Source organism: Colletotrichum truncatum (genome assembly GCF_014235925.2).
Source record: "Colletotrichum truncatum strain CMES1059 chromosome Unknown Contig_0006, whole genome shotgun sequence".
Classification (NCBI taxonomy): domain Eukaryota; kingdom Fungi; phylum Ascomycota; class Sordariomycetes; order Glomerellales; family Glomerellaceae; genus Colletotrichum; species Colletotrichum truncatum.
The window spans coordinates 798,798-823,703 of NW_027222403.1; the positions used below are offsets into that span (position 1 = coordinate 798,798).

Consider the following 24,906-nt stretch of genomic DNA (forward strand, 5'->3'; position numbering starts at 1 on the left):
CGCAAGGACAATTGGCTTGGACAAAAGCTAGCTGCCTTTCTTGGAAGAGCCTGAAAACTCAGGCTCAATGTCTTAACGCGATTTGGACACACTGCAGACTGTCCATTTTGTCCTGGGACTAGGTATGAGGCAATTGCCATTGGCTAACATGCAAGCCACATTTCCACGTCACGTTTGCCAAGTCGAATGACGGCATTTCGATCGAAATCGTTCTTGCATAAAAGCAAAGATCCCACATCAGAACCGGGAAGGAACATGAAAAGTATTGATGCAATAATGAGAGGTCTGTGATTTTCAAAACCTCGATACACTGAGCTGCTACCATCAATCATTGGAGCATTCATGCCTTTCCTGCGCTACCACAGATATCAATCCACCTCTCAGTCTCCTTCTGCAGAATGCTGATACCGTCTTCCATAAGCTGCGTCAAAGGTTTGTTTACGTTCTCCTTAAGGTGAACGTTCCAAACTTCAAGCAGCAGCTTATTCACATTCAATTTGATAGCGCCATTCTCAATGCATCGCTTCATAATGTCGGGCGTAAAGTCGTTGGTGCCGTGCAGCGCCATCAAAACACGGTTGTCAATCTGCTTATTCACATTCGCCAGTCTCTCATAATCCAGTTGTGGACCCTTTGGCCCGTAGTCGCCATGAATATTGCCAATGCTAGGGGCTAACAAGTCGATCTCGGCGTTGATAAAGTCTTCCACCTCCTCAGGGCTCGTAAAAAGGGCTTCAACTGTCAGTCGACTGTGCGAAGAATCTCGAACCAAGTATCTCACCTTCCAAGTCTCCCGTATCTGCAATACCATCTTCTCCACCGTTGATTCGTCCACTTTCTGCTTCGACGGCGATCCCGTGGTCATGGCAGACTCTTGTGAGAACTTTGGTCTTGGCCAAGTTATCCTCATGGTCGTGATGGCTCATATCAACCATGATAGAGTCGAAAGGCAGAGTGGCAGCAATCTCTCTGATTTGGTCCTCATTTTGCGCGTGATCGAGGTGCAATGCTATAGGTACAGTAGCTGATTTTATGGCTGCCGCTACTGCCCACGCAAGAGTAGGTAGCTGTGTGACTGCAGACGGGAACAGGAGGATAAGAACCGGTGATCTCTTTGCTTCTGCTGCCTTTACAACCGCAGTGAGATGCTCGATGTTGTAACTATTAAGAAGTGAGAAGCTCATTCGCGAGGTATTGGCAAGGGTCGGGGCTTACATGACCACGCCGAGAACACCATATTTGCCCTTGGTTGCAGTGTCGAGTATCTGCAACGTGCGGTTTTGTGATTTTTGCTCCGACCAGGCCGACATTATCAAGACTTTTGATTGAAAGAAGAAGAAATATGAGATTTAGGCAAGTTGTAAAGACACTCGAAGTGGTGAAGCAGCGGATATGGGACACCTTATCAGTAGGCGTTGGTCGTTGATGAGCAAGTCGTGGTGCGAGCTGCCCCGCGTCTGGTGGACCCACGTTACGGCTTTCAGGCCGACCGTTTGGAGTGGGGCACCAGCGGTACGTACCTTACTTCAATTCGACCCTTCGCCTTGGTACAATATCCGTCATCACGACGAATAACGGAGACTATTTCATCATCTCTTACCCACGTCGCATCCCTCCAACACCACATTTTTCTAAACAAAGCAGTTTTAAATGCTATTGATTTTCTTTTGGCTATTACAGTCTTCGAATGGCCGGTACTGGCATCTTAAAGCTTAACATCCGAGGTTCTTCCAGCCCATCGGCATTCTCACCGATGGCATCGGGGTTTCGGTGTTGAAGCCGATATCAATCAAACACCTTGGGACAATAGCGACGAGCTGTGAAACCAGACAGTTGAACTGTAACATGTTTAGGAAGAAAGATGTTGAGTCGTTGGAATTTGAGTTTTAGGCGATGGCATCTTTAATCACAGTAGTGTACGAGCCGCACCTAGTGCATATGTTCTACCTCATTCTCCTTCATCGAATGGATTCGATGGGTTTTACGAAACCCATGAAAAGTGGTCGCCATGAGAGAGAGCCGTTCCCGGCTGGTAAAAATAACTTCATTAATCTAGAAATTAGTTGAATAATTGTGTCGTTAGTGTCCGGAACCACATTACGAGGAGGAAGAATCTACAGTCGTGCGTTTTCAAAACATTCAAGGGTTCAATTCTCGTTCTTACCCGTTAATTTCGATAGAAAAATCATTCTTTGAAGATGTCAAGGTTATTTGACGCAGGCCTAATTCTGCACATTTCCAAATGGTAGCCAAAACGTAAATAGATCAGAGCCCGCCCCTAGTATTTCTGACCCTTTAACAAGCTTCCGAATATCTCATTCTTTTGTTGAAAGTCGCCTGTAAAAGTATCATAAAGTCTTGTTGAATGATGAGGAGCCCCTATAAGCAATATGCATTAAATCTTGATGTCAAAAGTTAGGCTTCGTAGCCTACCTAAGCTCATAAGATATAGCGTCATAAATCTGTAAGCCAAATAATTTTTTTATAAGTATAACGTGAATAAAGTATGATCTTGATTATTGTTAGTAACTAAACTAGTATTACTGTTGGAATAACGACAGTCACATGACCGTACGACAAGGCTGTCACAGGCAAATGAGTGTACGAGCAGCATGACTAAGGGCTGTAACACTTGTATGTCTGAGGAAGGGATCATGGTTCATTACCCAACTTGCAGGATTCATGTCCAGGTATGGACAGAGATATATCTGTTCGTACGGGAGGCAACATCTAGTTAGGAAAGGTAATCACGGAAAATACAATCTTTGGTTCACCCTACATTTATGACAGTACGATCGTACAGAGAGTCCATTCGACAATTACCTTGTTTTAGATAGCTATAGTGTTTCATGTAACCTATTAACTGGATCGGCCTTAGCTAGACTTAGTAGAACCTTCTTATTCTTGCTTAGTGCAACGGTGCGAACAGGACTTATATCACTAAACCGAACTCGGATACAGTAGGCCACAGCGCCTCAATAATACGCTCCGCCCGCTATCGTCAAGCACCATTTAAGGCTATAAACCTTCTCCTTTTGCCTCAATATTTCGACGCAAGCCTGACTAGACTTCGTTTAATCAATCGCAATCGAAAGGGATAGAGTCCTCGTATCGTTATTAGAAGTTCTAAGAATCGTTCGAGATTGTGGGATTGCTGGGGAGAAGTCCTTTAGCCTGGGGCCACTGGATCAAGGTTCCACACATGATGAATCAATTGAACCTTTACGCAGGACTCTCAGAAGCTCATATCTCAATATAAGCCTGACCAAGCGCCGAATAATCGTTCTTCATAGATGGAATATCACAAAGTAGCTCTAGAGTCGGATGAATTTTTCGCATCATGAGGATATCTTAAAAGTTCGAACTAAAAGAGCATAATTATTACCTATCTGAAAAACGAGTGTGTAAGTGATTATGTTGTTCTTCGATGCCCCTCCTCCCTTCCTACTACTGCCTAAGCCTAACCAGCCCTCTATTAGTGCCCATACAAAGTTTCATACAAATCCACCATGTCCCTCAAACCTTTTCCCTACCCCGCTGCATTAGGCAAACTTATTCTTACTTAGGCAAACTTATTCTTGCTTAGGCAAACTTATTCTTGCTTAGGCAAACTTATTCTTGCTTAGGCAAACTTATTCTTGCCTAGGCAAACTTATTCTTACTTAATTATACTTATTTAAGCTCAATACTAGTTTAGTTCTATCTGAATTAGGTTTGTATATTATAGTATAGTGTTACGACCCGTAAACAAGGATAACAGCTGAACGACCCACTTGGGCGTCGGGCGGCTAGAACAGGACATTTGTACTGCAGGATCACGGGAACAACAGGGACTCACTCGGAAACGGAAGAACTATGGTGCAAGTCACGTGACGATAAGATAAGAGATTAGATCCGTACGCCAAGAATACGGAGTCCGTCCTTGGCACATACGGGATCCGTATGAACGAGGAACGGACCCCGTCAGGATCAGGAACGGTAAAACAAACAAAGGGTACTGTTCGGACTTGTATATAGTATGACCTGAGCTCGACTCATAGTCAGACTTCCATAGCTCTTCAGCAATCAACTTTGTATTCATCCTCAGGATACTTTCAGCTTACCTTCACTGCGAATACTTGTTGAGCCTAAGATTGATCACCTTAGCCTCTGACTACCGATCTACGACACAGCCTACGACCTACGAACCAGACTTACGACACGACAATACTGTTTACTAGCGTCAATCCCCAACTTCTGTTAGCAGACCCTACTGTCGGATAGCTGACCGTAACACCCTAGTTTCCTTATTTACGTCAAATATACTATTAAGATCGATAACTACTTTTATAAACGACGAAAGGAACGAGGAGAAAAAAGATAAAACCTAAACTTAAGACGTAAGTACTAATAGCAGCCTTAGCATAAGTTTAATAACTAGCAAAACGATAATAAACCTTATAATAACTAGAATAATACCTAATAAAATACTTCCTATAGATAATATAGTAAACTTATAAACCTTAGTACTACTACTAAAAGTAACGATAAGAAACCTTAGAACCTTAAGTATTATAATTACGAAAAAATAAGATATATTGCTAGAAACTATAGATAATCTAAGAAGCCTAACTAAAAGCTAATACCTAAGCAAACTAAGCAAGCTAGTATAGTAACTAAGATACCTTACGTATCCCTATCGTAGATAGGATACTATAATAATAAATACCTTATATACCTTAGCGATAAAGAAATAATAAGATACTAACTTACTAGCAAAACCCTTATAATAGCCTCCTAGGCTAATAGTAAGATGATTAGAAAAACTACTAAATAACTTAACGAGATACTATAAGTATAATAACTTAAACCCGCAGGCTTGTTAGCCTTATATATTACCTTAAAGCAAGCTACCTACGATAATCCTATAGGTTATAATAAAGAAACCTAATAAAGGATTAGAGACTCCGAAGCATAAGTTTAATACGAAATAAATCGAATTAAGGAATTCGAAAATAAAGAAGATTTAGATAAGGAACCTAAATATTAATATAACCCCCTAACTAAATAATAAATCCTTAGTCTTACTAGTAACTAAACGTTTGGAGAAGGAAAAGATTTACTTTACAACTTAGACGAACCTTATAACGTTGCCTACTAACATACTTAGACAGAGATCGCTTATTAGCTTACCTTTAGTATAGACGATACTAGCTTTAAAAAGGAACTTAAGAAAGATAATACCCTTAAACGTATTATATATAAGTAAGTAAATTAGTATAATAATAAGTAATTTATTAAACTTTATAACATACTAAATATAAGACCTAAGACATACTATACCTTATAACTTAGGATCGAAGATTACCCCTACCTTAGGATTATAAACCTAAGCTATCGTTACCTTTTTTAAGCCTAGTACTTTTTCGACTATTATAAGACGTATATAGGAGAAAAATACGAATACTACTTCTAACCTAAGAAATACGATAATACCCCCCTACGAAACGTCTATACTGCTTATACTTTTATAAGGTAGGAACTTAGGAAGTTCGACGGCAATATTACTATATTTACCCCTAGCCGATAATACTTTATAAGGTATACTTATAATAAAAATATAAAGTAAGAAGAATATCGAATAGACGAATGCCTTATCTATATAACCTAAAAGGTAAAAGCTTATAGACTTTTATAAGAAGGATTAAGCCTCCTAAGGCTTTAATTCTAGGAAAACCGCCTTACGAAGGCATAACAAGAAAGGAAGTATATTACCTACCTAAGATAACTAGAATAGTTAAAAAACTAGACTTACTTACTAATAAAAGACTAAGATAGGTAATAACGATAAGGTTTATCTATCTAGCATTCCTAGACTAGAAAGTATATTTATAACTTATAGTTATTATTAACGATATAATAACTATTATACTTATCGATAGTAAAGCCGAAATAAATTTTATATTACCCTAAGTAGTAAACCGACTATAACTATTATAGTAGAAGAAGGAATATATATACTAGCTTAGCAATATAGAAGGAGAATAAGTCTAGTATAAAGGAGGAATTATTAAAAACAAGACTATGCCTTTCGAGATAAGTTACCTAGATCGAAATAAATAACTTTAATTCGATATTGCTAAACTCGGTATATATAATATTATATTAGGAATACTATAGCTAGAAAAGAATAACCTACGGATAGATTAGAAAATAAGCTAACTTTATTAAGATAACGACGATCTAGTCCTTAAGCAGCCTTATAAAACCTAGGCTTTAAATAGATCTATCTAGTAAGGAATAGCAAAACGATATATCTACTACCTTAAGGTAAAAGAAGCCGTATTACGACTATTAAAGCAAACGGATCTTAAACAAAAAAACGATCCCTTTCTATCTATCTTAGAAGAATATAAAGTTTATAAAAAACTCTTCGTAGCTAAACTAGAAACTAGACTACTTAAATATATAAACTTCGATTACGAAATCCTTATTAAGGAGGGGAAGGAACCTAATTTTAATAAAATCTATAGACTTAACCTAATAAAAATAGAAGCTTTTAATAAATACTTCGACAAAAACCTTAAGAAAGGCTATATTAAAGAATTAATATTACTAGTAGGAAGCCTAATCCTATTCGTATTAAAAAAGAATAGAAAACTATAACTTTATATTAACTACTAAATACTTAACGAAATAATAATTAAAAATCGGTACCTACTATTATTAATCGAAGAATTATAACGACTTTTCTATAAAGCTAACTACTTTACGATACTAGACCTTAAAAATACTTATAACCTTATTAAAATAAAGCAAGGAGAAGAATAGAAGACTGCTTTTAAAATACGTAGAAGATATTTCGAATACCTCGTTATGCCTTTCGGTCTTACTAATACCCTAGCTACTTTCTAAAACATAATTAACTAAGTTCTTAGGAAATACGTAGATATCTTTATAATCGTCTACCTTAACAATATCCTTATCTTCTTATTAACGATAGAATAATATAAAGAGTATATATACTTTATACTTTAAGCCTTCTAAGATGCTAAACTCCTAGTTAAACCTAAGAAAAGTATATTTTATACTTAAGAAGTAGAATACCTTAGATTTACTATTACTCCCGGATATATTAGTATATTTAAAAAGAAAGTTTAAGCTATTAAAGAATAGCTAATACTAACAAACTTTAAAGAAGTCTAAGGATTCTTCGGATTTATTAATTTTTATTAAAAGTTTATTAGACTTTATAGAAAAATTAACATACCTTTTATAGACTTTAGTAAGAAAGACTAACTATTTAAGTAGAAAGAAAAATAGGAAACCGCTTTTTAAATAATTAAAGACCGTATTACTAGTAAACTAGTCTTAATAATTCCTAACTTACTAAAACAATTCGAAGTAGAAATAGACGCCTTAGATTTCGCGCTAGGAGTATAATTATCTTAACAAGACTTAGAAAGACGCTTATACCCCTATAGCTTCTTCTTACGCAAGCTCCGCGGATTAGAACTTAACTACTAGATCTATAATAAAGAACTTATAGCAATTATCAAAGTATTTAAGGAATAGCAACCCTAACTCTTAAGAACTATCTACTAAGTACTTATATATACGGACTATAAGAACCTAACCTACTTTACTACTTTGAAAGAACTTAATAAACGATAAATTAGATAGTTAGAATTCTTTTTAGAATTTAATTTCCGAATTATCTATTAGAAAGGATTAGAGAACGGCAAGGCTAACGCCTTTAGCTAACGACTAGATTATAATATCCCGGTACTAAATAAAACCTAGGTAATTCTTAAATATAACGAGAATAAAGACCTCGTACTTACTATAAAACTCTTAATAATAGCTAGACAATCTAGTACTAGCTTGACTAGTAGACTAGACGATAAAGTAATTATAAAGTTTTATGCTTAGCTAGCATATAGTTACTAAGGAATTATAAAAACTTAGAAACGATTACGATAATAATATAGAAAAAAGGTTATTAAAGAACGTATCGTAATAATAATTAAGGATTATAAAGTTTATTTTAAAAGCAAACTAGCTTAATACTAACTTTATAGATTATTATAACCTTTACCTATACTATAAACCGCCTAGTACTTTATATTACTCGACTTTATTATTAAACTACCGAAGTCTTAAAAACCCTTTATAAAAGTCTATTTTAATAGCGTTCTCGTTATTATTAATAAACTTATAAAGTATGCTTACTTTATCCTATATAAAGAAGTAAGTAATACTAAAGAATTCGCTTATATATTCCTTAAGTATATTATTACTAATTACGGAATACTTAAGGAAATTATATTAGATAGAGATAAGATCTTTACTTCTAAATTTTAGAAATTAATTATATCGTAACTTAGTATTAAGTAAGCAATATCTACCGTATTTTACTTATAAACCGATAGATAAATAGAAAGAGTTAACTAGATCTTCGAAACCTACCTCCGCGCTTATGTTAATTATAACTAAGATAATTAAGTAGTATTCTTACTAATAGCTTAATTTACTTATAATAGCGTAACTAGAAAAAGTATTAAGGAATCCCCCTTCTACCTTAATTATAGATTTAAACTAACTACTTATAGAAAACCTTAAGCTAGCCTAGTAATACTTAAGGCTATTGCTATAGTTAAATAAATTAAAGATATTTAAGATAACATATATAAAGAACTCGAATTCGTATAATAACGAATAACGAAATTTAGTAATAAACGAAGGATTAAGAGACTAACCTTAAAAGAAAGAGATAGCGCTTACTTTATATAGCGAAATATTAAAATAAAACGACTAAACGATAAACTAGACTTTAAAAAACTTAGACTTTTTAAGATCTTCCGAAAAGTTTTACTAGTTAATTACGAACTCGACCTACTCGATATAATAAAGTATTTTCTAACATTCTATATTTCGCTATTTAAACTAGTATTATAAAGATTATAGATAAACAACCTTATTATTATAAAAGATAACAAACTAAAGTATAAAGTCGAACGAATTATCGACTACTTTAAAAAACTAAAAGGATATTAATACCTTATTAAGTAGAAAGGATATAGTTACGAAGATAATATATAGGAACTAGCTAAGAATATTATTAATACAAAAGACGAACTTATAACCTATTAGTAATAATATTAAGAATAAGAAACGATGCTAGCAGCGCTAGCGATAATAGCCTTAATAGATACTACTAGTTACTAGCATATTAAGCAACCTTATAAGTATATATAATTACTAACAGAAATAGATAGACTATAATAAGGAAAACTATTTATTTACTTAGGAATATTAAAAAGTAACTAAAAACTATTAGAAGATACTAACTACGAATCCCTTAATAAAAAGCTAAGATTTATAAACTCCTTGCTAATACTAAAACTTACTTAATCCGGATTATTCTCTATACCTTAAAACTAAAGATTACTAACTATACTATTCTTATAAATATCTAATATAGGAAGAACATTATCTTCTTCTAACTTTTATATCCTTCGAGAAAACGTCTTTATATATTACTTTTTTACTTTCTTCTAAATTATACGGATCTACGATAATCGACTAACTGCTTTAGCTACCTCGGCTTAAACCTATATTAACTTTTTATAAAGATCTAGTAGTATATTACTAGCCTACTCTTCCTTCTCTTCCTACTCTTAACGCTAATCGCTTAGCCTTTTTATTATAACTAATTAGTATATATATAAGCATACGAACGCTACAAAGACTTACGACTAGACGCTACTACGAGACTATTATAAGGATGCTTTAGGTTTTTATAACCTTAATAAGTTTTTACGCTTTCTGCTATCCGATATATATGCTTTATACGGAAGTAGTAAGTATATAGCATAACGTCGTTAGAACTAAAGCGATAAAAAACGTCTTTATAAGTAGAACGAAATACTAACTTAGATTATTTTGATTTTTAAATATAACCTAACATAGTATTAGCATTATAAGTAAATCGGGAAGCATGATTAATAAATCCCTAACCTAGGACTAACGACCTACTTATGTTAGGTTTTGAAGATAAAACCTTTAGAAAGAAGACTTAATATTACGACTTATAAACAAGGATAATAGCTAAACGACTTATTTAGACGTTAAGCAGCTATAATAAGATATTTATACTATAGAATTATAAGAATAATAAGGATTTACTTAGAAATAGAAGAACTATAGTATAAGTTACGTAACGATAAGATAAGAGATTAGATCTATATGCTAAGAATACGGAGTCCGTCCTTAGCATATATAGGATCCGTATAAACGAGGAATAGACCCCGTTAGGATTAGGAATAGTAAAACAAACAAAAGGTACTATTCGGACTTATATATAATATAACCTAAGTGTTACGACCCGATAGTTAACAGACCACTGACGACGACCCCGCAGGGGCTCAGCGGTTATAGGGACGGCCGTCAGCCGTTACGTCGTAACAACCCCCACGGAACGGAAGAACTAGGATACAGGTCACGTAACGATAAGCAGGACCGACGGACGATAAGCGGTCCTGGGACAGGACCGACGGTGCCAAGGGCGGTCCATGGCGATAGACCGACGTCCTGGGTGTCGGTCCCCCAGGATCAGGAAGTGTTCAGCATGGAACCAGACTTGTATATAGTTGGGACTCGAGTCCTCTCGAGTCCTACCTTTCCTAGTTCTTCAGCAATCAACTTTGTGATTACCCTAACCGGTACTTTCAGCTATACCTAAGTGACGACTACTCTACGACTCTTGTTGAGGCCTTGACTGATCACCAAGACCTTTGAAGATCTACGATCTATTCGACCAGGACCACGGAACGACTGTTACTACTCTCAATCCCTGGCTTACTGTTAACACAAACCCACTGTCAGTTAGCTGGCCGTAACACTAAGCTCGACTTATAGTCAGACTTCTATAGCTTTTTAGCAATTAACTTTATATTTATCCTCAGGATACTTTCAGCTTACCTTTACTACGAATACTTGTTAAGCCTAAGATTGATTACCTTAGCCTCTGACTACCGATCTACGATACAGCCTATGTTACGACCCGTCAGATGTACTTAACAGACCCACTGGGTCGGGCGGCTACGACAGGACATATGTACGTAGATTGATTGATTGATTTATTCCTACTCGGTTATGAAGCCGCTCTTATGCCAGCAGCTATGCCCGGAAAGCGGGGTTTGGCAGGTAGCCGAAGCGTCGACAATAAACAGCGACGCCCCACTTCGCCTTGATGTTGCATCAGGGCCAGCTATCCCCAAGCTCCCCACTATGTTCTCTATTCTGTGTGTTTGTGCCCTCTGTTGAAGAAGTGTGTTGCTCTCCTGTCTGCTTTCTCGCTTTTGTGTTGCTCTCTAGAATGCTTGTTTTGCGTCCTCCTGCTTCGGTTTAGTTGGTGCTAGTAGCACCGTATCTGGTTCTTTGTACCTACAGTCTCCCCCTAGCGCTTAGCTTTGTCTCTTTGTTTTGTCCGTATCCTCCCGGACTTGTATGTGCCGTTTTCTCAGTTGCATCTGTAAATTCTTTGTTGCCTCCTGCCGGGTTCCTATGTGGCCTCTTGTTTCTTGCCTGTTGACCACTATTGCCCTCTACTACATTGGCCTAAGGGTCTTCCACGAAGCATAATGCTCTACTGACTCCGACATGTTCGATTACTAGGTATGAGAGCTCCCGCACAGATTCCGCAGACATTGTCGCGCGTTGAAGGGACACCAATCCTTCTTCGCAAAAGGGGCGACAGGGGACCAGTCTGTCTGTGGTCTGTAGTATTGTGTGGCATCGATCGTAGCATGCCTAATGCCTGGTGCTTTCTCCGTGCGGAAGGTGATACTGTTCTGTCGGACTCATCTTCGTCGTTGTGGGACGTTGCAAACTTTGTCGGGGGTGACAGGTGACCTAAAACCTGTCGGCGGCTGTTGTGTTGAAGTTGATTGTTTGGGCGTAGTCTTAGTGCTTCGTGTAGCGGCTTGTGGCTCGCCTGTGGTGGTGGTAACAGTGTTGTCTATTGATATGTCGTATTTTGCGGCTTGCTCTCAAGTTTTTCATTGTAGTCGGGGCGTGCTCTGCGGCCATCTTGGGCCCCTTTGGGACGTAGAATCAAGGCCGAGGATGGCATTGCATCGAAGGGGGCTCTGTGGCCGCGAGCACGCGTATTTGGGGCCGTTTTTGCTCCGATTTTCAAAAATTTCGTTCTCGCTGTTGTTGATGTTTTCGACATATGTACGTAGGATCACGGGAACAAGGGTAAACCTCTCGGCAAGGAAGAACTATGTTACAAGTCACGTGACAATCGACCAATCAGGACAGAGTCGACAGAGTCGACGAGCGACTCTGTAGACTCCTGTAAAGGACCAATCAGAAGAGAGTCGATAGAGTCGACGAGCGACTCTATAGACTCTCCAAGACATTGGGAAACGGGACTTGTATATAGACCAGGACTTGAGCATCTGCTCAAGCCCTCTAGATGGTTCTTCAGCAATCAACTTGTGATTCATCCTCGAATGACTTTCAGCTTACCTCTCAGTATTGTGAATACTAAGAACCTCGTTACTATAGTGTAAGACTGATCACCTTACCCTAACCCTACGATCTACCAGAACGACCCCTACGAACCAGTGTTAGTCTCTTACTGCACCTTCTGTTAGCAGAACCCTACTGTCAGATAGCTGGCCGTTACAGCCTACGACCTACGAACCAGACTTACGACACGACAATACTGTTTACTAGCGTCAATCCCTAACTTCTGTTAGCAGACCCTACTGTCGGATAGCTGACCGTAACATAGAGGCTATCTTATTAACTACGAATTAGTAATAGATATAAACTAGCTAATTTAACGATCTATATTTCTCTTAATACTAACTAAAATAATACTTACTATTCGAGTAGAAGTTATAGTATCTATATCTTATTAGCTAGTATCCCGCAGGCTAAATATATATTACTAATTCATAGTTAATAGGATAAGTAAAGTTTTATTTAAGTTTACTATGTGCTAGCTATTATGAGTATCTCGGAAAGCTTATATTGACTTTGTTAGTGATAGCTATAAGTTGTTAACTTTTTCTACTAAATTAAGATTAGACGCGTAAGCTCAAAAAACTTTTTTTTCACTAGAATCTAACTAAATTATATGACTAGTAAAGCCTAGATCAGGACAGCATTTAAAAATATATATATTACATCATTTCTTATAACCTATTGATCTTTAACACAGGATCTTTTAATATTATACCTATTACTCAAACAAATTTTATCTACCTTTAAAATGAGGCCTTCTCTTATTATTGCGGCAGTCCTTCCCGCTAGTTGTATAGCTATCCCTCTCTCTCAAGTTGAAGATTCTACCACCAAGTTCTCGCTAAGCAATGTGGATGTCACCCCGGCACAGCCAGAACCCCTCAATACAAGCTTCGCAACTATTCGCCCTCGAGACGCCCGCTCCAATCCACCATGCCCACCTGGGCAGACGTTCGACCGCTCTATCTGTTTTACCTCCGACATCGTGAGCCGCTTTTGTAACGGACCTCCAGGTCAAGCTGGGGAGAGGAGGGAGATTTACTGTTTCTCTGATGAGGTCTGCGTGCAGCGCCGATTAAGCGATGGAAGAACTTTTGCTGAATGCCATCCGATCGCCACGCTTATAAGATGGAAGTCAGACCCAAATGGGAATAAGGAAGGCTGTACTTCGATAAGTGAAAAGAAAGGGAGATTTCATAACGTAGGAACAATTGTTTATGATATAAATAAGCACCCTATCCAAGTCGGCAAGATTACATACCTTAGAGAACCTGGTAATATAGATAAGGGAATTAGGGGATCAACATCTTTCTTTGATAGTGACGTCTGGAATTTCGCTAATAATCAGTTCATGCGTGGTAAGTATGAATTACTAATCTATTAATATAAGATAATATTATACTAGCAAGCATATAGTTTGTGTTCTTTCTTCTGGTGCACCAAATTTAAATAATATTTCGTGGCTTTGGTAATCAAGTTAATGGATGTTATAGCTCTAAATGTATACTAAAAAGCTAGGGAGGCGTTTCAAAAAACCCGAGATTGATAATTTTGTGAGATAATTCTAACTAGTTAGTATTTAAAACCGATAAGATACTTAGTTTATACTCGTGTAATTTCCAGGAAGGCTCTTCAACCACTTCACAATCGACAAATCCAGCTTTGCTCACCCTGCTTTCCTAACTTACCCTGGTTGAACCACTTTGTGGCCTAGCTCACCCACTTCCTCGCCCTTAAAGCAGCGTGGCTGTCACAGTTCTTCCTGCTAGCACGTGGCTACAACAGGCAGAGGTCGGAACCGTGATAAGAATAGAGATGTAAATAGAATAGTGCAGAAGTCAAACAAACGGTCACAAGGCAATAAACAACGATGAATTGATAAACGTAGGTATAAGCAGTTGGTCCTCTATTGAGTTGGTCTACTGACGATGATGCTGTCGAGGGCGTCTCTTATACGGGTACGGCCAGCACGTGAGATATCACGTGCCCCTGATGACTGTTCATAGAACTGTGACAGGTGCCCCTCCCAAAAAAAGACGATCGTCCCGATCGACAGTAAAAATGAAAACTAATTACATGAATTTGTCCCTTCCATTACCCATCTATCGCGAAGAATCACGACCCTGACGATGAAATCCTATCCTAATCGCGGTCCAGCATGTTACTAAAGCGGCTCTGCTTAGCCGGGCCTGCGATGTTCTCGGTGGCGACGCGCTTGTCGCCCTTCTGCAACTTGGCAACAGCTTCGCGCAGTTCCACGATCTTACCGCGGAGGGCTGCAATTTCGTCATCCTTGGTAGCGATGACGCGGTTGACCTCTGCGGCGATCATTTCCTTGCTGGCAGCAGTCGCTTCGAGTGCTTTGAGGCGATCGTTGACGCTCGCGACGTCGACGGTGGACTGGGCTTTCTCGTCGAGTTCGTTGAGGCGAGGGATGATCTCCTCGTTGACGCCGTCAACGATTTTCTTCACATTCTTGGTGACCGTCTCGTTCATTCCGTGAACGTCACCTTCGAAAGCCTGAAGCGCCTTTTCCATATTCTTGAGTTGCTTGCGAGCGGTTGTATCGGTGGCGGTCATGTAGCTGATATTCACGAGCGGGGGAACAGAGGAGGTCGGCTCGGTGAACAGCAATGAGGTGGCCCGCGATGGTACCGTTGACCTGACCGTCGCCAGTATAAAAGACGGTTGCGAGAACCTGGGCGCGGGACGGCAAGTGTTCCGTGTACGAGGCGTTGTTGTTGTACGCGGTGTAGGCGCGTTTGCAAGCGTCCTGAACGCGACGAATGAACAGGTTGGAGGAGGGGGTGGCTGGGCCGGTGAAGTTGTCGAGACAAGCCTCGATCTCCTCGAGCAACATATCGTCCGGGTAGAAGGCGAACGCGTCCTGGGCGCGCTTTTTAGCGTCTCGGACCTGGGTGCTATCGACCTTGGTAGCGGCACGCTTCTTCTTCTTGGGGGTGCCGGACTTCTTGCCAGCCTTGGCCTTCTTAGCCTTGGGGGCGGGAGTGGCCTCGACGGCTGAGGCGTCGGACTCCTCCTCCTCGCTGGACTCGTCAACTGGCTCGGGGTTGCTCTTCTTGGCCTTCTTCTTGGCCTTGCCCTTGCTGGTCTTCTTGGGCTGGTCTTCCTCGACCGTCTCGGTAGGTTCGGCGTGGGCTTCGTGGGCCTTGTTAGCCTCGTCGGCGTCGAACATGGTGGTGTCCTGCTGGTCACCAGTGTGTTCAGTGGCGGCCACGGTGATTTCCTCGGCGGCGCTCTCGCTGACGACGTGAAGTTCCTCGTCGGCCAGGCCGAAGTTGTCTCCGAGGTTCTCGTCGTCGGTCTGGGTCTCGTTGTTGCCTACGTCGCTTCCGGGGGCTGCGACGGAGCCGGTGGGGGTTTCGGCGATCTCGTCGGTGTCTTGGCGAGTGCGTTGGGAAGACATCTTCGCGTTCTTGATGTCGAATCTCGCAATTGGGACGTGTAGTAGTGGTAAGTTGAAAGTCTTGATGAGAATAGAAGGGGTTTGTGATGTGTTATGAAGTGGGAGATTTGTTGATTTTCTGTTGTGTGGGTGGAAGTGGGATTTATATAGTAGGAAAAGTTCACTTTTTGTGGTGGTGGTGGTGAAAGTGAAAAGGCAGAGTTTTTCGCTGCCTATGAGGCAAGTGCCTAAGAAGGGAAGGAACGAGTGTTTTGTGCGAAATTCCATTACGTTAACAAAGGGAATAATCTCGCTGATATCGCTTTATTAGGAATCAGCTGTTTTGTCGCAGAATAGCGACATTGTTCTAGTTGTTTCGTTGTTGGCGTCGCTTGGAGCGGTAGGTTGGTGTAACCTCCGCGTCGACGGGATATCTCGCCTCATACTCGTTGACGAGCTCTGCTGCGTTGGTCTCAAGCGATTCGCGAAGCTCCCAGGTGTCGAACCTTGCGGTAAATCCCTTCCAGCGAACGAGATATTCGATCCTTGGCTCGCGTTTTCTCCGGTTGATTCTGCGGCTTACAATGTGGTCGATTTCCCATTCTTCGCTGCCGTCAACCTCGATAGGTTGGGGCGGCTGTTGTTCACGGTTGAATGGGTCGTCTCCCTGGGCTGGCTTGTATAGCTGCGCTACCGATAGGATTGGAAAAATTCGCCAATGGGCCGGGAGGTCGACTTCGTAAGCTGTTGGGCTCACAATTCGAACGATTCGAAAGGGGCCCATACGTCGTGACGTCCACTTGTTATGGCGTTGGCCAGGTAAGTGGAAGCCCTTCCCTAGTCTTATCCAAACCTCGTCGCCAACGGAGAATCTGACGTCTGAGTGCTTTTTGTCGTAGCGTTCCTTTCTCAGCGAGTTCGCTATATCGATCAAAGCCGCTGCCTCGTCCTGGTATATCTTTCTTATGACGTCGATAGACTCGGTTGGAGCGTCTTTTTCCGCGATGACGTCGAGAGTGCTTCGAGGCTTGAATCCGTATACGACCTCATTGGGAGATCTCCCGATCGTTGCGGTGTACGAGTTGTTGAGGTTGTGTTGCAGCGCTGGGAGAACCTCTGGCCATGGGGTTTCCGGGTACTCTGAAAGTTGGAATCGGATTGCAATTTCCGCTGTTTGGTTTGTTCTCTCGCTCTGGCCGTCAGTCTGTGGGTGGTAGGCTGTCGACAAGAGCAGTTTCACTCCGAGAGTGCGGAATATCGCGGTCCAGACGGCTGAGATGAACTTGGGGTCTCTGTCGCTGATGATACGACGTGGAAGTCCCCAGTCAGCCAGTTGGAAGGCCCTAATAAGGACTATTGCCCACTCCTTGGCTCCGTACGTGGTGTGGCCTGGTAGAAGTATAACTTTCTTCGAGAATTTGTCCGTTGTGGGCGCAAGCGTATCAAACCACTCGAATCCAGGTAGTGCCCACGGACTCCCTCGTGCTTCTACTTTCGGTAAATCGGTAACGAAGTCGATTGTTACGGTATCGAAGGGGATTCCCACGACTGGAATCGGCTGCAGGGTGCCTGGTGGTCTTTGCCGGTCGACTTGGTTTTCCTTACATCTCGGGCAGTAGGCGATATATCGCTTTACTACCGATCGCTTGTTTCGTATCTGGAAGCTGGCTAGCTCTGCTAGCATGCGGTCTACGCCGAAATGGTGCTTTTGATCGTGGGCAAGGCTGAGAACTTCCACGACGGCTTTGCGTGGGATACACAGCCTTTTTGTCCCATCATACGCACGGTGGAATAGGAAGCCTGTCTCTGATAGTTGCCACGGGGAGATTCGACGACGAATCGGCGTGCGCCTCTCGTTCCGAGCGCGATTTTCCTCGTCGTCTGCCTCCTTAGGTGACCACCACTCATCGCCACTCTCTTGTTGTCTCTTGAGTTGCTGGATCAGTTTTCCGTACTTTGGGTCGGCTTCGTAATTTTCAACGATGGTTTTGGCGAAGTCTTCGCCTATCCCAATCGTGAACCCTCCTGGTTCTCCCAACCGTTCGTCGTCCTCTGAGTTGAAAGCTGCGATATTCTCATCGTCGTGAATATCTGCGAGTACGTCGCTTTCTTCGAACGGGTCTGCTCTACCTGTTGCCACCAGCAACGGTAGACGCGAGAGAGCGTCGGGTACAACGTTGAGTTTCCCTGGGACGTGGGTGACGTTGAGGTTGAATTGAGAGAGGTAGTTGGCGGCACTCGCCAACCGAAGGTTTGCTTTGTTGAGATCCATCGTTCTCAACGACGTGTGGGTGAGAATTCCCTTTGTGGCTGCGTGGTCCGTAAGGATCTGTACTGGGTTCCTGTTTGATTGCACCAGTTTCCTAAGTTTCCTTACTGCCCACACCACTGCTGCTACCTCCGCCTCGGTCGCGAAGTATCGCTTCTCTGTTGGGGATGTTACTTTTGAGAGAAACAGCACTGGTTGGATATGCTTTTGTGGGATGTCTTTTCCGGGAATTCCTACGCCGTCCCAGGTAATATCCATCTGGAACACCATAAGCCCGAATCCTCCCTTGCAAGCGTCGATCTTAAAGAATAAGGGTTTTTCTGGGTTATGGTGGTATCTCACGACCTGGTCGCAGAGATTCTTTTGTAACGTTTCCCATGCTTCCGTTTCTTCTAGCGTTGGCTCGAAAGTCGTACGTTGGAACCGTTTAGTTCTTACAGCCCTATTGAGGCCTGTTGGCAACTGGTCCTCCTTGCGTAGGATCGCGGCTAGCTCGGTTTTCCTTTCGTTAAGGGGGGCTGCGATCACGTCGTACCATGGAATGTCTTTTCGAAGCCATCCTGCCATTCCGAGGTATTTCTCGAGATCGCTAAGGTTTTTTGGGAACCTGAGATTCTTAAATGCAGCGATTCGATCGTCCGTTCTGCGTATCCCTTGTCCGTCCACGATATGGCCGAGAAGTTTCACGGAAGGGAAACCAGCGAATGACTTTTTCGCTGCTATGTTGAGCCTGTTGTTGTTGATTATGTTGAGGACTGTTTCAACATGCTTAAGGTGGTTTTCGTCGGTATCGCTGAAGATCACGATATCGTCGATGTACGCGCGAACGAAGTGTTTATGGTCCTGGAAGATGCGATCCATGAATCGTTGGGCGTAAGCCGGCGAGTTCTTGAATCCCATGAGCACTACGTTCGAGATCTCGATACCACGGGGACTTATCACTGCCATCCTGTTACGGTGCTTCGAGTGGATAGGCAACTGGTGAAAGAACCCGGTGGCGTCGAAGAGGGTAATTCTTTTCTTGCCACGAATCGCGTTCATGATGTCGTCTTGGTCTGGCAAGGGGTAAACGTCTGGGACCGCTAGACGGTTGAGTGGGCGTAAGTCCGCGACCACTCTGGGTTTTCTCGCGGTCTCCGTTTGTCGCCATACGATGAAAAGAGGACAGGCAATCGGGATTGGCTTGCCGTCAGCCCAATCCATCTTTCCCTCGGTGTGAAGTTGGCCGTAGGTTTCGTCTAAAACCGCGAGGTCTTCGAGACCGAGTGGATAAACCTTTATGTTGGTTTTTTGGTTCTGCCATCCGTCGACGAGGTCGATTCGCATACGTTCCTCGTCGGGGAGTGGTATGATACCCTTGTTGTGATAGATATCGTACCTGTCGAGGATTTTCCGCAGTTGTTGCGCGAATTCCTTGTCGAAGTCACATATCTCGACGCCGTGCTTGCTGAGAATCACTGGCACGTCGTCTGGTTTAGAGATTCCGTAGTCTGGTATCTCGTCTATCCATGGTTTGGTGCTTCCTTCTGGGGTGCTTTCCTCGTTAGTTATGTTGAATATTGCGTTGTCCTGCTTATTTTCAGCTTCGAGGTCGCTGAGCAGGATACTCGTGTCCCCTGGTGGTTGTTTCGTGAGGTGACCGATACGGTGGCCTTTGGGGATTCGCATTTCTGAATTTCCTTTATTATGGATGAGAAATAGCGCTGGGGTCGCGAGATCTACCGTACTGTAGATCGCTGCCTCATGTGTTGGGTGGAAGTGCCAGGTCTCGCTCCCGTCGTTACTATCCCTTGGCAGAGGGCTGTATCGTCCCGGGACGAAGACTTGACTCTTCCGTGGAATTGTTACTGCGTAGGCGTTGTCCACGCGCCTGGCGGGTGGCGTCTGCCGTCGATACTCAACGGGCGCCTCCATATTAAATACGGATCGAAACTTAACAACAGACTTGTTGAAGTCTACGACGAGACCGTGTTCCTCACAGAAGGGGTGCCGAGCAATAGGTTTGCTCCGAGCATGTTGACAACCCCTGCTGTGACAATAACGTGTGCGTTCACGTCTGTCTCGCCTATTTTACCAGGGACGTAGAAGTCAAATGTTACTTCTTCTGTGACCTGGAAGGTGGAATCTACGGCGTTCATTTTCCTTGGTTCGATCGCTCGAAAAGACGATTTGCGGGCGAATCGTGTGACCCAGGACTTTTCAACTAGTATGGTTGAGGCTCCTGTGTCGATACACACCTCGTCTGGTTCGCTATTGTCGTCGGCTTTGACGTGGAGTCGAAGGTGTGTTCTTTTCGAGGGCATGCCACGCTTATTCGGTTTCGTCTGAGCGTCGATGATTTGGCCTGGTGCTAACTTCGGCAACTCTCTGATTTCGTGGTTTTTCACGGCTACTCCAGCGAAGTCGCTAGGCGGCTCCGTCTGGGGCTCTGTTTGATACGCCGTCGTGACTACCGTTACTTCCTCTTGTATTTGAGGAGATGGGGGAGGGATCTCTGCCTTGGGAGTGGTCGCCTCGTGGGCGCGGAAGGCAACGTCACTAGTCCATCCTGTATGGGCTACCTCTTCCTCTTGTGGTTGTGCCGCTGGAACTTCTACGACGTCTTCGAGGATATACCCGTGATCGACGAGGTGATTGATCATGTCCTCGTCCGATTCGTCTTCCCACACGAACTTAGCGTCGTTAGGCGGTTGACCCGGACGGTTATACCGGGCGAATCGCCTTGAGTTCGGGAACTTCTGCTGTGCGTTCCAGGGTTTGCGGTCTTTCCAGTTTTGTTGTTTCCAGTTAGGTTGCGTTTTCTTTTGTTGCCATTGGGGCTGGTCACGTTGTAGCTGGGGAAAATCGCGTTTCTCTTGGTTCCTGTTGTTCCAGGCTGGGCGTGGTTCTCCCCATAGAGCGTTATCCTCACTGTCTGGGGCGGTTGTGTGAAGAACCTCGATTGGGGTCTGCAGGTATCTTCGAATAACTCCGCGTTTTTCCTCGGCGAGTCTGAGATAGCTCTCAACCGTATCATTAAGCGTTGGTTCGTGGAGAAATCGTTGCAGAGATGGGTCCAGAGCGTTGTAGAATATCGTGAGTAGTTGCTGCTGGGGCGTTGACGATCCCAACCATGCTCTGCCATATTTGAAGCAGTCTTGGGCGAATAATCGGATATCCTTGTTGCTACCGATCTTTTCTACGGTGAACTTGTTGGATACTACCCATTGGATTGCTTCTATCTGGGTTGGCCCGAAGCGGGCTCTCAGTCCCTTCTGCAGGCCGAACCATCCCTGGGCCTTGTACTGGTTCCTTTCCACGGGCCCGAGGTGATATTCCCACCAGCTGAGTGCTTTGCCTCTAAGTAGGCTCTGCCATTCTCTGAAGACCTCGTCTCGAGCGTGAGGATCAACGATCTTGGCTTCGATCGCCGAGAGCCATAGGTCTACGTCTCGGTAGCATGGTGTCTCTCGGTCGTGGAATATGGGCTCCCTGCCGTACTTGCTGTCGGCGTCGGGCCAGAATACTCCGTATCGTTGCTGAATGTTCGTTATGGCTGCGAATCTCCTCCCTGGGTTCGGTAGTTCCGATCCCGGCGTTGCCGTGCCCAACAGCCTTCCGAACGCGTTTATTAGCATTGCCTCGAACTGCTGCTGCATTTGAGGGGGCGGTGGAGTCTGGAAGGATGGAAATCCCGTTGCCATTGGGTATGGCATCTGCCCCTGAGGGGGAAGGTATCCTCCTGTGCCGGGGGGCATATATTGCTGTTGAGGATTCCATCCCTGGCTCGGTATAAATTGCGTTCCCTCCGATGGGGTCCCCATGACTCGTGCCTCCGTTTTTGGAGGAATAACCTCGGCTTGCAGCGGTTTCGTATATTGTTGTTGATTTGACGGTCCCGCTTGCTGAAAAGTTTGTTGAGGTTGGCTTGCGGTTGTATCCGATACCGCTGACTGTGGCTTTTGGGGGTCCTCGTGATTCCCCTCGTATTGGCCGTGCTTGAGTGGTGCCCCAGGAGGTTGTTGCTCTTGCTGTTGAAGCTGTGTTGGCGGCGTTATTGGCGCTGGTTCGGTGGTTTCGTTGTCTCTCACGGGTTGCTTGCTTTTCGTGATGTCTGACTCTTCCGAGCTTGGTTCTCCGAATTGTCCTTGAAGGTCCTGGAGTTCTCGGGCGTAGATAATCGCCCTGGCGATGCTATTTACCGCCTCGTTATAGTCGTAATTCTCTATCCTCCAGCTGTCTTCGAGTTGCGTTGCCTGAGTCCAGGTTCTATCGTCGTATCTGACGTCGATTCGGCCGATATTCGTATTCCACGCGATGAACGCTATAACACTCGTATATGCTCGGAAGGAGTCTGAAATTCTTGTTGTTTTGGGATCATCGGGATATGTCTCCCAATATCGTAGGAGACGTCTCGCTGTCTCGCGATGACCGTTGTTTAACCTCGGGTTATTTGCGTAACTCATCGTGTAAGTCTACGTTGGCTACGTCGAGGTATGGGTTGTGATTTTGAGCGAGTAGGCTCGTAGGGTGTTTCCCTCGAGATTCTCCGCGATGTATCGCGGTTGAATCGAGAGAAAAAATTGATCGAGATTAAGTTGTGCTACCACTTGTCACAGTTCTTCCTGCTAGCACGTGGCTACAACAGGCAGAGGTCGGAACCGTGATAAGAATAGAGATGTAAATAGAATAGTGCAGAAGTCAAACAAACGGTCACAAGGCAATAAACAACGATGAATTGATAAACGTAGGTATAAGCAGTTGGTCCTCTATTGAGTTGGTCTACTGACGATGATGCTGTCGAGGGCGTCTCTTATACGGGTACGGCCAGCACGTGAGATATCACGTGCCCCTGATGACTGTTCATAGAACTGTGACAGTGGCCAGGTGAGCCTCGAGAGAGCTTTGAACGTAAGATCCGTGCAATATAGGGCCATGCATTTCCGCTATACTGCGAGATCGTCACTTCAGAGTCGTTAAGTATGGTTTGTTAACGTTACCGGTGTTGTCTGAACCGCCTCTACATATAAAATCATCATCTTTCTAAGCCTATAGGTACTTCAAAAGTCGCGGAAGAATATGGTATTCAGTCAGATACCTTATGTACTATCGAAGAGACCTGTCCTTCGTTCTGAAAAAGCAAGCTTTAAAAAAGATATTGCCAAAGATAGCTGGAAGTTTCAAATTGCCATCTAGTACCTTACCTTATGTCATAGTTCTGTCAGTCAAGACGCAAGGCCAGGCAACTATGTTGTTGCGCTGTCATAGTCATCCAAACTACCCTGTCCAGGTGACTGGCGGTAACGTCCCACACCCACTTCTGGGCACCCCCCACATTTGGGCACCCCATTTACACCAAAAACGCCGTTTTTCGAAATTCTATATTAAACTAAATACTTTACTTATTAAAGAGAATAAATATATGTTAAATAGATTAAGACTTAATTATAATACTTAAGTAGCTATATACTAGTATTATTGATAATAAGTATTATAAATTCAAGGTTTAACATTTATAATACTAATTTACCTAGCCTATATCTTAATATATAAAATAGGTAGAGATATTTAACTAATATGATTAGAATTTTTAAGTAAGATATAGTAGATTTATATATTCTTATACTTAGTAAAAAATTCTTTAAGCTTAGAATAATATTTTAAAATTTCCCTTAAGAAAAGTTTCTATTATAGAATTTTAACCCTTAATTATACTATATTTACTAAAGTAATACTTTTAAATCTCTTTTAGATATAATTATATACTTTTAATAAGTATAAATATTAATTTCCTAGATTTTTTAAATAAGTATATATGAGCGAAAATATATTTTTCTAATGTTAAGGAATACTAGTAAGTTACTAGTATCTACTAACATTTTAAAGCTTTTAGTTTTAAACTTCTATATTATAACTATTATTATATTTAAACCTTTATAAAAAATTAGATGGCTATAATTATACTTAACATAGTTTATATATATTTTCTTTTCTTAGTAAGTATAGTAGTTAGTTTAATATAGAATTTCGAAAAACGGCGTTTTTGGTGTAAATGGGGTGCCCAAATGTGGGGGGTGCCCAGAAGTGGGTGTGGGACGTTAGTGCTCAAGATGAGCTAGCGGTGCTGATCCCGCCTGCAGGTCACCTCGTGCCACACCAATAGAGGCAACCAATATTCCTTCAGAATCCTAGTCGTTTATGATTTTTGGTCTCATTCAACGGCTTAGGTATCCATCAATACAGAAACTTTCAGAGCGGCGCAATAATCAGGGAACATCTCATACGACTAGAGTACTTGAATTCGAATCAGAAGACTTGCTTCATTATACTCAGTACAGGCCCAGCGCGATACTGATGAATATGCAAGGAATGTGAAAACTCCAAAAGCGACTTCTCTTAATCGCATTCTGTACGAGACAGTCCACGCAGGGCAATTGCATTACAAGGCTGTGAGTCGGCCGATAGTGTTCTTGGTGCAACTCAGCCGGCTCCTTATTATAGGTAGTGTGTGACAAGCCAAGCTATTGGGATCGGTCGCCCTGGTGGGCTGATTTGCATAAGCGCAGATGGCGGGCTGACGCCTTGCAGAGCCGAAGGCCGAAATGGTAGGGGTCATTTTGCCAGCCTTGGACATCTTCGCGTAGGTCTGACCTGCAGTAGACGCGTCTTCAAAAGGATTTCAATCTCCTTGTTCCCTCTGATTTCTACGCAGAGTGTCGGGGTGAACTTTGAG

General features: G+C 42.5%; 5 protein-coding genes across 5 annotated transcripts; 1 reads left to right on the forward strand and 4 right to left on the reverse strand.

Annotated features, from left to right (window-relative positions):
* Nucleotides 1-340: 340 nt before the first annotated feature.
* CTRU02_209501 (fructose-bisphosphate aldolase) lies at nucleotides 341-1,310 on the reverse strand (the record flags this gene model as incomplete). The annotated part of the gene is made up of 3 exons (XM_070205277.1): nucleotides 341-732; nucleotides 782-1,161; nucleotides 1,216-1,310. 3 exons carry the CDS (start codon nucleotides 1,308-1,310, stop codon nucleotides 341-343), a joined length of 867 nt encoding a protein of 288 aa, XP_070060925.1.
* An 11,957-nt stretch (nucleotides 1,311-13,267) lies between these two features.
* CTRU02_209502 (secreted in xylem 6) lies at nucleotides 13,268-13,903 on the forward strand (the record flags this gene model as incomplete). The annotated part of the gene is made up of 1 exon (XM_036733490.1): nucleotides 13,268-13,903. One exon carries the CDS (start codon nucleotides 13,268-13,270, stop codon nucleotides 13,901-13,903), a length of 636 nt encoding a protein of 211 aa, XP_036574760.1.
* Nucleotides 13,904-14,661: 758 nt separating this feature from the next.
* Nucleotides 14,662-15,946, reverse strand: CTRU02_209503 (uncharacterized protein; the record flags this gene model as incomplete). The annotated part of the gene is made up of 2 exons (XM_070205278.1): nucleotides 14,662-15,181; nucleotides 15,249-15,946. The coding sequence occupies 2 exons, from the start codon at nucleotides 15,944-15,946 to the stop codon at nucleotides 14,662-14,664; spliced, it is 1,218 nt and encodes a 405-aa protein (XP_070060926.1).
* A 346-nt stretch (nucleotides 15,947-16,292) lies between these two features.
* CTRU02_209504 (uncharacterized protein) lies at nucleotides 16,293-20,108 on the reverse strand (the record flags this gene model as incomplete). The annotated part of the gene is made up of 1 exon (XM_070205279.1): nucleotides 16,293-20,108. The coding sequence occupies one exon, from the start codon at nucleotides 20,106-20,108 to the stop codon at nucleotides 16,293-16,295; it is 3,816 nt and encodes a 1,271-aa protein (XP_070060927.1).
* A 41-nt stretch (nucleotides 20,109-20,149) lies between these two features.
* CTRU02_209505 (uncharacterized protein) lies at nucleotides 20,150-22,639 on the reverse strand (the record flags this gene model as incomplete). The annotated part of the gene is made up of 1 exon (XM_070205280.1): nucleotides 20,150-22,639. The coding sequence occupies one exon, from the start codon at nucleotides 22,637-22,639 to the stop codon at nucleotides 20,150-20,152; it is 2,490 nt and encodes an 829-aa protein (XP_070060928.1).
* Between the last annotated feature and the right edge of the window lie 2,267 nt (nucleotides 22,640-24,906).